At 35.5% G+C, this 11,290-nt stretch overlaps 1 protein-coding gene and 1 long non-coding RNA gene across 2 annotated transcripts; one reads left to right on the forward strand and one right to left on the reverse strand.

The window, feature by feature from the left end:
- Nucleotides 1-1,912: 1,912 nt before the first annotated feature.
- Nucleotides 1,913-6,505, reverse strand: MRPL19 (mitochondrial ribosomal protein L19). Its single transcript, XM_014055328.2, has 6 exons — nucleotides 6,405-6,505; nucleotides 5,580-5,697; nucleotides 5,374-5,492; nucleotides 3,882-4,016; nucleotides 3,469-3,650; nucleotides 1,913-2,653 (listed from the first exon to the last, which is right to left on the reverse strand). Exons 1-6 carry the CDS (start codon nucleotides 6,451-6,453, stop codon nucleotides 2,429-2,431), a joined length of 828 nt encoding a protein of 275 aa, XP_013910803.2. The 5' UTR covers nucleotides 6,454-6,505; the 3' UTR covers nucleotides 1,913-2,428.
- Nucleotides 6,506-6,678: 173 nt separating this feature from the next.
- LOC106540253 (uncharacterized) lies at nucleotides 6,679-9,639 on the forward strand. The gene is made up of 3 exons (XR_001312860.2): nucleotides 6,679-6,762; nucleotides 7,390-7,625; nucleotides 8,993-9,639. It is a non-coding gene; the product is annotated as an uncharacterized LOC106540253 (long non-coding RNA).
- The last annotated feature ends 1,651 nt before the right edge of the window (nucleotides 9,640-11,290 follow it).

An 11,290-nucleotide genomic window follows, 5' to 3' on the forward strand; every position in this document is an offset into this window, starting at 1 on the left:
CGGAAGACCGAAGAAAGCTTATCCCTTTGCACTACAGTCTCTCCGCCCACAATTACCAACTTGACATTTAAATTTAGTGGGGGAAATGTTTCCAATATAGTTTTTCTTTTCCTTGGGATAAATTACTATTGTATTTCTAAACTTAATTTCAGAATTTTGGAGGAGAGGGGTAAAGAGGTGTTTACCTCTCTGGAGTCTAAAAAGTTTAGACTCTAGTTTAAACTCTAGACAATAGTTTAAAAAGTAGAATTGCTGCGATGATTAAAACATTGTAAGGGGAAATCTACAATTTATGCTGTTTAATAAAGTTTAAAAAGATGCTACAGATTTTTTTCCCCAATGGCCCAGATGTCAGGAGGAGCATAAGCTGTTCAGCATGCAAAATGTGAGTATTCTTTAACATAGTTACATTCTAGACTTGTCTATTTATCATGATCAAAAACCAGGCTGTTGTTTGATCAATTAAATGCCACACATCCTATAGTATAGCACAGCAATTTGTCATCAAGCCTCTTCCTCATCAAGCATGTGTCAAGTAGCAACAGTGATAGAAAAAAAACCCAAAGCCAAGTGAAGAGCAATAATCTCATAACCACTTCTTTCAGAACACTGGAATAATTCAATTTGATTAGACCTAATGACTGCACTTAAGAATGCAGTACTGTAGCTGCATCTGATATAGTGACTTGAAATTCAACATTCTGCACAATCTAAAGATTAAGAGGAAACTAAAGAGGGTCTCCAAAGATGCCAAGTCCGGTAAGATTATCATACAAGTTATTTGCAGAATTCACTAGTTAACCCATTTTAGCCTAGTGCTACTATACGTTACATTGTGTGAATAGTTTATATAGTTAAATGTTTCAAATTCTGTAAATGCAGAAAACTGATTAGCTGAATATCCTTAACATATGTGTACATGATCATTCACTACTTACTTTATGTGAGTATAGCTCAATCACTTCTTCAAAGTCTTCTTTGAGTCAAGCTCTACTTCCCATGATTTCAAAGCTTTATTCAAGGCAAATGGAAGAACTATTGCTTGTGATTTTTTTTTACTTCTCAATGTAAATAGCCCTGAATTCTGTTTTCCATCCCAGTAGTACCATACTGCTTTCAAAACATTTATTTTTACTGAAATGAACTGAAACCAAAGGCCAATTTCACTTCTCAACAATTAAGTTTCTGAAATTAACATGGCAGCATTAGTTTGCTACCATGCTTCAAATTAGCAACATGTTGTTTATGATGTAAATATAGCTTAATTTTATTTCAGAATAGAAATTTTATAGTGCATATTGTAATTTTGGCCAGTAAGTATTTGTTTTTATCCAATTAAATATCATTACAATTCCTTTTGTATACAATACATAGATATAAATAAAATTGGATTTCTCAGTGTGATTTCTGACAATACTGTGTTCCAGTGGAAGGTTTATTATAATGGATGAGTTATATCCTAAAAGTATATAACATTGTTGAGTAACATAAATTGGAAGATACGATAGCATTTTTGTTTCAAATAACTAAATACTGATATTGAGGTACCAATTATTACAATAGTTAATTATTCTTCTTGGGAAATTTTCCTTTCTTTACCAATGGATAGGGGAAATACATGTAACATTATCACTTTATTTTTACTGCTGCTAAACCAACAATAGTAAGAACTGAGGTGGTGGAATAGTTAGAATGCAGTACTGCAGACTATGTCTGCTGACTGCCTGTAATTTGGCAGTTCAAATCTCACCAGCCTCAAGGTTGACTCAGCCTTCCATCCTTCCGAGGTGAGGAAAATGAGGACGCAGATTGTTGGGGTCAATATGCTGACTCTGTGAAGTGGTATATAAGTCTAAACGTTATGCTATACTGACTGTATAAGGCATTAAACATAGATACAATAGAAAATGAATTGAAGAATAATATAATCAATGCTTTTATTGAAGATATGTTATACTACTTCAATTTACTGTTACTCAGCATGCCCTACAAATCCAAAGTCAATCCTACAGTATTTATCTTTTTAATTGCCTTATCAAATACAAAAAACCTCTGGAATGGACATGAACAACCCTTGAAGGTGGTCTTCAATTTTGTAGCCCTTTGGCAACAAATTAAGGGATTATTTTTGAAATGTGCTGGTTTATCCATGAAAACACTTTAGCTACCTCCCATTGCAAAAAAAGTTAAAACTTTGGGGACCAATCCTTTCTAAACGTGTCACCAACATGTTTCTTATGGCCTTCATATTTTCCTCAATTGTCAGAAAGGTTACCTTCTCTTCTTTAGAATGTTTTATATAAGTAAAGATTGCTGAACACAAAAAATCCTAAGTATAATACCTTTCATTTACATGCTTTTTCAAGAGTCACTGTTAAAGATATACCCTAAAATTCCTTGAACGATGGTCTTTCCAAGTAATAGTCCCCTAGCTTTTATTCAGCTCTTCATTCACTTCTTTCTGAATTTCCTTTTCAATTTTTGATGTATCATACTCTAGTATCATATCAAATTGTCTCCAAGGCATTTCCCATTTTTTAATTCTTTCTTTGTCTTTTTCTGTAAGATAGTCGTCAAAGTTGATGCCCTGGATATTGTATTTTGGATGTTCCCAGCGTTTTGACCACGGTTTAGGCTTCATTTTGACCTTCATCTAATATAATTCAAAGTAAAATGCAAAGTATGTAAATATCATATTTCAGCAAAATATTTTCAAAAATTATATTTTGTACTCATAGAAGTCCCTCATTCATACATACTGATTTTTAGCAATGCTGAGAGATCAGATGTTTCCCAATTATTCTTGGAATGGGTGAACTTGTGTCAATCACTATCTGCTGACTGAAACTCTCAGGGATTATTATACTTCTTGATGAAATAACAAGAACAGCAACAAAAATAGGTGTGCTGTACTTCACACAGGAACCTTATTGGTCAAATACAATGCTGTGCTGGAATCTAAAATCATTTGAAAACCTTTGGAACTTGGCAGACTTTGTAGAGAGATCTTCATGATCATAATAAGAAATTGTTTTTCTTTGTAAACTCGGAAACAATTATTTATATTATTTTTATTATATACAATAATAAAAAGAGGGTATGTACCATATACAAGATAATCCTTGACTTAAGAATACTTGCTTAGCAACTATTCAAAGTTATGATAGACTTCCCTGGGGATATTTACAACCAGTTCCAAAGTTCTGATGGCCAGGCCCCCTCTACAGATGTGTGTCTGCATGTTGGGTGGTTGGCAAGTAATAAAAATTTGGTAATATGGGTGACTTGATTTATGACCATCAAGACTTACAATCATAAGTTAAGTTCTACCTGTAGCCTGACAAGAAACCTCTACTGGGAAAACATTCTCCAAGCAAATAGAATTCTATACAACAGCTTTACAATGCAAAATTATTTTCAAGCACAACAAATTATTAGCTGCATGCAGCAGTTACCCCTTCATATTACCTTATTGACAGGAACGTCATCATAAAGTATGTAAGACACTGGCTTCATGTTTACATCAACAGTGCTGAACTCTGGCAGAGCATCTCGTAAATACATCAAGTTATCATCTGGCCTCTTCTCCAACTTCAAAACCTTGATCTCATGGATTAGTGGATTATATAATTCATAGCAGATTTCAATACCTTAAAATGAACATTGGTAAATCAAAAGCTTACCATGCTTAGCTAACAAATTCAGGTTTTCTTAGAATGGACCAATAACACGCCAGGTTTTAAAAATATGAAAACTGAGTTTTCCTTGTGTGATATGATCAATTCTTCATATTTTTTAACCTTGCTGTTTGAAGCCAATACTCCTGAATGTGAATGTCCTGACTACATCCTTAAAAGGCATAACAAACTCTATGTACTCACCTTGTCCATTTATTACATTTCGAAGTATGAAGGTTGCACCAAGTCCCTTTCCTGATCGCTGAATACAAATTCCTACAAAAGTGTTGCATTTTCCATTGGAATAGGGATCCATTGCAGAAACAGAAAGTATACTTCCTGGGAGAAAAGAAAATAATCCAACATTCAGAGAACCTACCGTATTTTTGGAGTATAAGACGCACCAAGATTTTGAAGAGGCAAATTAAAAAAAAAGTTTTTGCACTCTGCAGACCTCCCAAAAGTGGCCTGTTTTTCACCGTTTTGGTCCCCCCCCCACCAAAAAAGGCTATTAATAGCTTTTAGGAGGCTTGTAGAGTACTCCTGGGGGGGGGGGCAAAAACAAGCAAAAACCGGTCCATTTTTTGCAAAAATTGGCCATTTTTTTGTCAAAAAAAGGGCATGCATACCCTTTAGGAGGCTTATAGAGTGCTCCTGGGGGGCAAAATTGAGCAAAGAACAGCTCATTTTTCACCCATTTCTGCCCTCCCCAACCCCCGGGAGCACTCTGCAAGGCTCCTAAAGGCTATGCACGACTATTTTGGTGAAGGGGGAGGGGTTTCTGGAGGCAAAAAAAATGCTGTATTCAGTGTATAAGACACACTCAGATTTTCAGCCTCTTTTTTGAGGGAAAAAGGTGCATTTTATACGCCAAAAAATATGGTAAGTAAAGTCAGACCCATGGATTAATAAAGAGTAAATGTAACACATTAAAATAAAAGTCAATAATTTTCTGATATAGCTTTGTTGCATGTTGCATACTTTCAACATTCTGGAAATCACATGAATAGCATGGGCAAATACTGCATATGGGACTAGGCTTTTTGCATGAGAACTAATGAGAAATTCTGATTCTTTCAGAATTAAATGAGAAGCTAGCTCACCATCCAAGCAATTGATCAAATATATACGTATCAGCTCCCATGCCCATTCTATTATACTATTTATACATTTTTATATAAATATACATATTACTAACTCTGTAACATTTAAAATGGAACTTCTATCTACACAAGTGTTTCTCAACCTTGGCAACTTGAAGACGTCTGGACTTCAACTCCCAGAATTCCCCAGCCAGCGAATGCTGGAGTTGAAGTCCAGACGTCTTCAAGTTGCCAAGGTTGAGAAACACTGGTCTACACTGAGTACTGTATTTGGTTATTTACTTAAGTATGGACAACTGTTATATTAATTTGTAGCCAAAACTTATTTCCCAATAGTCTTGGGGAAAAAATGTCACAGCTCGGAGGTACATACTCATTAAAGTTAATCCAAACCTTATGCAGAATTTCCAAAAAAGTCAGGCAACTTGAACAAATAGTAGAGTTCACTATGTTCACATGCTCATTTCAACATATAGAGTCCTACTAATTGAACATCATATATAAAAACATGTTTTCTTTTACATTACAGTACAATTATTTATGATGTAAGCAATGCCACATTATGAAGTTAACATTCCAAATATAGTACTGACCGACATAAAATTCTGGAATACTGATTACTTTTCTTCTTTTTATCATATATTGTCTTTCAAGGAAGAATTTTAAATGATTTGTTCTCTGCCGTGGAGGGATGAATTCAGGACTCAAGAACCTATCAGACATATAAATAACTTCAAAATAAAAGAAAATTTGACTTGTTTAACATTTAAAGATCAAATATAGCTAGTGTTATTATTACCGGTTCTCTGATGCTTGCTGTTTTAATTCATCAATAATGATTGGCTTGGGAGGTGGTTTAAATTGTGCTGGTGCTCCATCTTTACAGTTGAATGGTGGAGCTGATAAAGAAAGGTACCCTTTGGAAGAATAATAGTTACATTAACTGCTATGTTTTAACAGCATCTACATACCTTTACTAATCTTGTGTACTGTGCAACCAAACACCTTTGTATTTCAAGTCTGTATAAAAATTACGAAGACACTTAAGACATATAACCAGATGCATATTGGCTTCCAATTGTGATCCCCCTTAGATATTAATATCTATACATGTAAAGGATGTAGCTGGATTGTTGAAAATGCAATTCATACAACAGAAAAAAAGTCTTCGGGTACGTTTATCATGGCATACGTTTTTGTCGACTAGGATTCATTCTATTAAATGCATAAAGTGCTAATCGCAGTTGACAAATGCAATATTTTTAAAATTAATTTTCATTGTTTTTAATTTAATAGGCTCGACTTAAACACAAGATGCAAAAAGCATAAAATACAACTATTACATACCGACCCCTCCCCCCTTAAAATCAGAGTTCTAAGGAAAGGGCTGGGGGAGCCTGAGAGTCTCACAATCTCACAACCGTTGCGGGGCACTTGCACTCCGGGATATACAAAAACAGAACCAACTGAAACAGCAATCCCTCTTTCCATAGCCTCTAATGCGGAGAACAACGACAAATGCACGGACAAGGAGGAAAGCTAACCGTTCCACACTCAAAAAAGGTCTTCCTTTTTAGGAATAGGTCTCCTCGGAAGGCAAAACACGTTCAGAACGAAAACTTACTGCAGCGCCCAACAAGCGGAGGCCAGACCTTCCTTGTAAGAGCGGCCATGACGGTTTAGGACGATGCCGTCCAAAGAGAAAAGAGGGCATGCGCCTGAGACGCAACGAATGCTACGGCAGCCTCAGAGAGTCAAAAATAGTTCTCGCAATGAAAATACTCAAGCGGGAACGATCTGTTTCAATAGAACTTTTCATCCTGCTCTGCACCGGGAACGCTCTTCTGCGCCAAACTACCCCCTTTCCCATATATTGATATTCAAAATAAGAGTCTTAAATTCTCACCCAGTTTTCCTGGTGATGAGAAGCCAGGTATTTAAGCCTGTGTATATTTTATATTAAATATACACAGCAATCACTGGTAAGGAAAAATCTGTTTCCACTCTCTGGCAAATCTGACCCTTACTGTCAAATTCTCAGTCTATATGCTATGTCAAATGTTAACAATAGTTGTATATGTCTTGGAATATCCCTATTATACCAAATTAATTTAGTGTATATTAAGAAGCTCAGTTTCATAAAAGATGTTGGGCAATTATAGTGCACAAACGCAACACATTTCTGCAGCCCTTTAAAGCAGCTTAGTCTTTGCCTGGAATAACGGCAAGCAGTTGTATGATCTTTGGAAAACTTGCAACTACTCCAAAAATTGCTGATTGGAGCTATATTCGTGTTTTTAAATATACAGAAACACCCTTTTCATAATTATTTCTAAAATGCTATATAACTGAAGTGAAAATATGACTACCCTTGAAAAAACCTCTGCAAGATTTTATTTTGGTGCAAAAAGTAGCATTTAACCTGATTGGATGTTCTTAACTTTCTATACCAGCTTTCTTCCCATTTTAGCACATTTCACATTTCAGCATTTGTAATTGTGTAATGATATGTTATTACAGTATTACTCTATATTTATGATTTTATGTTGTTTTTATTGTTAGCGGTGCTTTTAATTAATTTAGTCTCTGTTTACTTTTTTTATCCACAGACTCTCAAAGCTATCAGATCTGGGTTGTAAAAAGAGGAATGACCACTAGAAGGCAGCAAAGAAATATTAAAATGCTAAATCTTGGCAGCCAACCTGTCAGCATCTGGATTTTAGTTCAGTGGAAGGGTAGCGTACAAATTATTGAAAATTAGGTTATCCTGAGACAAAGCAAATCACCAACAGTTCCTGTATGAATTTACTGGGGATCAAATAACATGCAAATTTTTGAACAACAGGTAACTGGCATATAGAAATTAGTATGGCATATATTTCAGATTTCTGAGCATTTTCTTTATTCTTAACTAAGTATGAATAAATATTTAAGCAAAATCCAACATTGCTATAATATTTGGTTGTGTCTGCTATAAGTAATTGGAGAATAATATAAATAGTAAATGCTATTTGGATAGCCTATTATTTCTCCAAGCTTGTGTTATTCTATAATCACCACAACATTGAGATAAAAGAGGTTTCTAAAATCAACACTGAAAGCATTAAACCATCCTAATTTCCAAAGACCCCTGAGAATTACTGTTTTGCAATACATACAATTCTCAGTTACAAATCTTAATTATCCTTTACAATACAGGCCATTTAACACTCCAAGGGCAGACTGAATAGGTTCAAAGTTCACATTATGAAGTCTTTTCCAATATGCAGAGATGCACTGTCTCTACATATAAAGTAAAATATGCAAATTCTATGCTGAATTGAAGTATTATTTGCTCTTCTTTTGTAAACTGATTTTCCTATTACTGCATTTTTAGATAGAACGTTAGTTTGCAATCTGGTCTCAGCAGTGTTTACCACACATTACATTGCAGTGCTAAGCTAAACAAAGCTTATTTTTTAAATGAGGATTTTTTAAAAAGATATAAAATTGGTTGTTTATTAGCTATTTGTTGTTATTTATTTTGAAATGATTTATGATTTATTATTTATTTTGAACTAATGCCCAGATAAGCTATGAAAACACTGGGGTCCAGGGAATGTTTAAAAAATAATTTTCTTGTGAACCTGTGTGTGTGTATGTGTATATACTATAAAACTTTTATATATAATATACACATACTCACAGTCTCTTGCTTTCTAGGCTACAGTAGTTGCCCTCACCATTACATGAAACTCACTATACAATCTTCAGACCTAGCTAAGCTTTATTAGTGCCCATCTTGGGGGAAGGCTTATTTGTTATTACAGTTGCCTTTTATAATTTTCATTTATTCTGTTGTTTTTATTTTAAGTTGTTATAACTTGTCCAGAGACGTTTGAGTTGGGTTGGTCATAAAAAATGTAAAATAAATGAAAGCATGCGCCTGAGGCAGCAAAGCAAGCAATATTTTTGCTTTTCCTTTTTTCAAGTCCTTGTCACCATGTGTTTTCACCCAATATTTCGAAAATGTTTTTTAGACCTCTTTTAGTGCCCTGTGTTGTCTGTATGTGTGCTTACAGTTTTTTTTTACTAGTTCTTGCAGCACAGGAATTGCAGCATAATTTTTGGGCTTTATAGTGTGATTTCAAATGCTGATGTTCAGAGTTTTAGGAAACTTGTATGCCTGCTTTCCCTAACCCATTTTAATTTTTTGCTCTGTTTTATAAATAGGCTGGAAAACTGCAGAATTATTTCTATCCCCTGCCTTTCTGTATATCCTGTAGGAGAAGCTCAAAAGATTCCTCAGAATTAGCACTGATGTTACTGATGATAATGAAACATCTGCAACAAAACAGCCAAGCTCATAGAACACTAAGGACTCCTCAGATTGAACAGCATGAAATAACAGAGTTGGAAGGGACCTTGTAGGTCATCTAGTCAACTCCCAAGTCTCCTGCCCAAGCAGGAGATCCTACACCATTTCTGACAGATGGCAGTCCAGCCTCTTCTTGAAAGCTTCCAGTGATGAAGCTCCCACAACACCTGAAGGCAAGCTGTTCCATTGGTTGATTGTTCTCACTGTCAGAAAATCTCTCCTTATTTCTAGGTTGAATCACCCCTTGATCAGTTTCCATCCATTATTCCTTGTCTGGCCTTCTTGTGGTTTGGAAAATAGGTTGATCCTCTCCTCACTGCTATCACTTAACTAGCCATGCCCAGTTCCTGTAATCGTTTTTCATATGTTTTAGCTTCCAGTCCCCTAGTCATCTTTGTTACTCTTCATTGCAGTCTTTCCAGAATCTCAACATCTTTTTTATAGTATGATGACCAAATCTGGATGCAGTATTCTAAATATGGTCTTAAGGCTTTATAGAGTGATATTAGTACCTCATGTAATCTTAACTGAATCCCTCTATTAATGCAATTTAGGATTGCATTGGCTTTTTTGGCTACCACTGCACACTGATAGTTCATATTGGTTGTCCACTAAGACTCCAAGATCCAGACCCTCTGGACTCCAAGACTCCAAGATCCCTCTTACTGCTATTAAGCCTGGTTTCTTCCAATCTATGTGTACTTTTTGTTTTTCTTGCCTAAGACTTTACTTTTCTCTACATTGAATTTCATTTTGTTAGTTAGGGCCTAGTGTTCAAGTCTGTCAAGATACATCTGGATCTTGAGCCTATCTCTAGGGTGTTGGCTGCTCCTGCCAGCTTAGTATCATCTGCAAATTTTATAAGTTCTTTTATTTCCTCATCTAAGTCATTTATGAAGATATTAAGAGTACTGGGCCTAAGATGGAACCTTGTGGTACCCCACTGCTTACTTCCCTCCATGTAAACATAGTACTGATAAGGACTACTCATTGAATACGGTTTGTTAGTTACGGTTAGTTACCATTAGTTAGCTAGTTACAAATTCATCTGATGGTGATGCTATATATCCCACTTTTTTCTAGCTTATCAAGAAGTAGGTTCTTGAATGCCTTGTCGAATGCCTTGCTGAAGTCTAAGTACATTATGTCCACAGCATTTCTGTCAGATCCCTAAAAGTGACACTGCCATTCAATTGGGAGTGGGGGGGGGCTCGGAGTTAAATCACTAGCTGTATCTGTAACAACTGAGTTTTACAACTTTACAACTGGTTTCCTGTCACCGGAAGACTGAAGGTCCCAGCATCTCTCGAGGGATGTTTATGATAGCCATGTGGGATATTTTACTTTAATGTCTAACTAGAGATAGCCATGGGAATGTGTTTTTTATTGACTCTCAGGGCAGAAGAGTTAAGGAAACATCTTCACAGTTGTGTATTGGTCAGAATCTGCATTCGGACAAAGGGGAGGGGTCATTATCAGATTAATCCCACTTGCATTGCCTAAAGGGTTTCAGATGCTGCTTTGCCTCTAATGGTTTCCATCCTGACTGATTAAAGGTTCCTTTTGAAATAATCCGTTTCAAGAGTCTTTACTTTCTCAAGTTAGAAGAGGAGCCATTACAATTTCACTGGTCTACTAATTTAGTCACTATGTCAAAGAATACAATAAGATTGGTTTGGCATGATCTGTTTTTAACAAACCCGTGCTGATTGCAAGTTATTATTTTACTGGTTTCTAGATTTTTGCAGATCTGTTTTTTTATTATCTTTTCCAGTATCTTTCCCAGGTATTGATGTTAAGTTGATTGGTCTGTAGCTTCCTGGGTCTGTTTTTTTCTCTTTTTTCTTTAAGATTCCTTAACTTACATATTTTCTCCAGTCCTTGGGAGAAATATGGAGGGGATTCCTGCTTTAGAAAGTGCAATATTGATATGAGCACAAAATAAAAAAGTAATTTTTAAAGAAGGTTGGGCAATTTCATTGAATTTTTATTTTTAAAATGCCATTGACATTAAAAAGTTCTCCTTCCTGGGCACTATCTAGTGCATGCTGGCTGGAGAATTCTGGGAAATGAAGTCCACACAGCTTAAGGTTGCAGAATTTCAGTGTTTGATTAATTGCCCTCTAACCAGCTTTCTTCAAGACTTTAAAAGG

The sequence above is a fragment of the Thamnophis sirtalis genome, unplaced genomic scaffold, assembly GCF_051295495.1.
Source record: "Thamnophis sirtalis isolate CommonGarterSnake01/CBP01778 unplaced genomic scaffold, rThaSir2_p1.2 scaffold_5, whole genome shotgun sequence".
Taxonomy (NCBI): domain Eukaryota; kingdom Metazoa; phylum Chordata; class Lepidosauria; order Squamata; family Natricidae; genus Thamnophis; species Thamnophis sirtalis.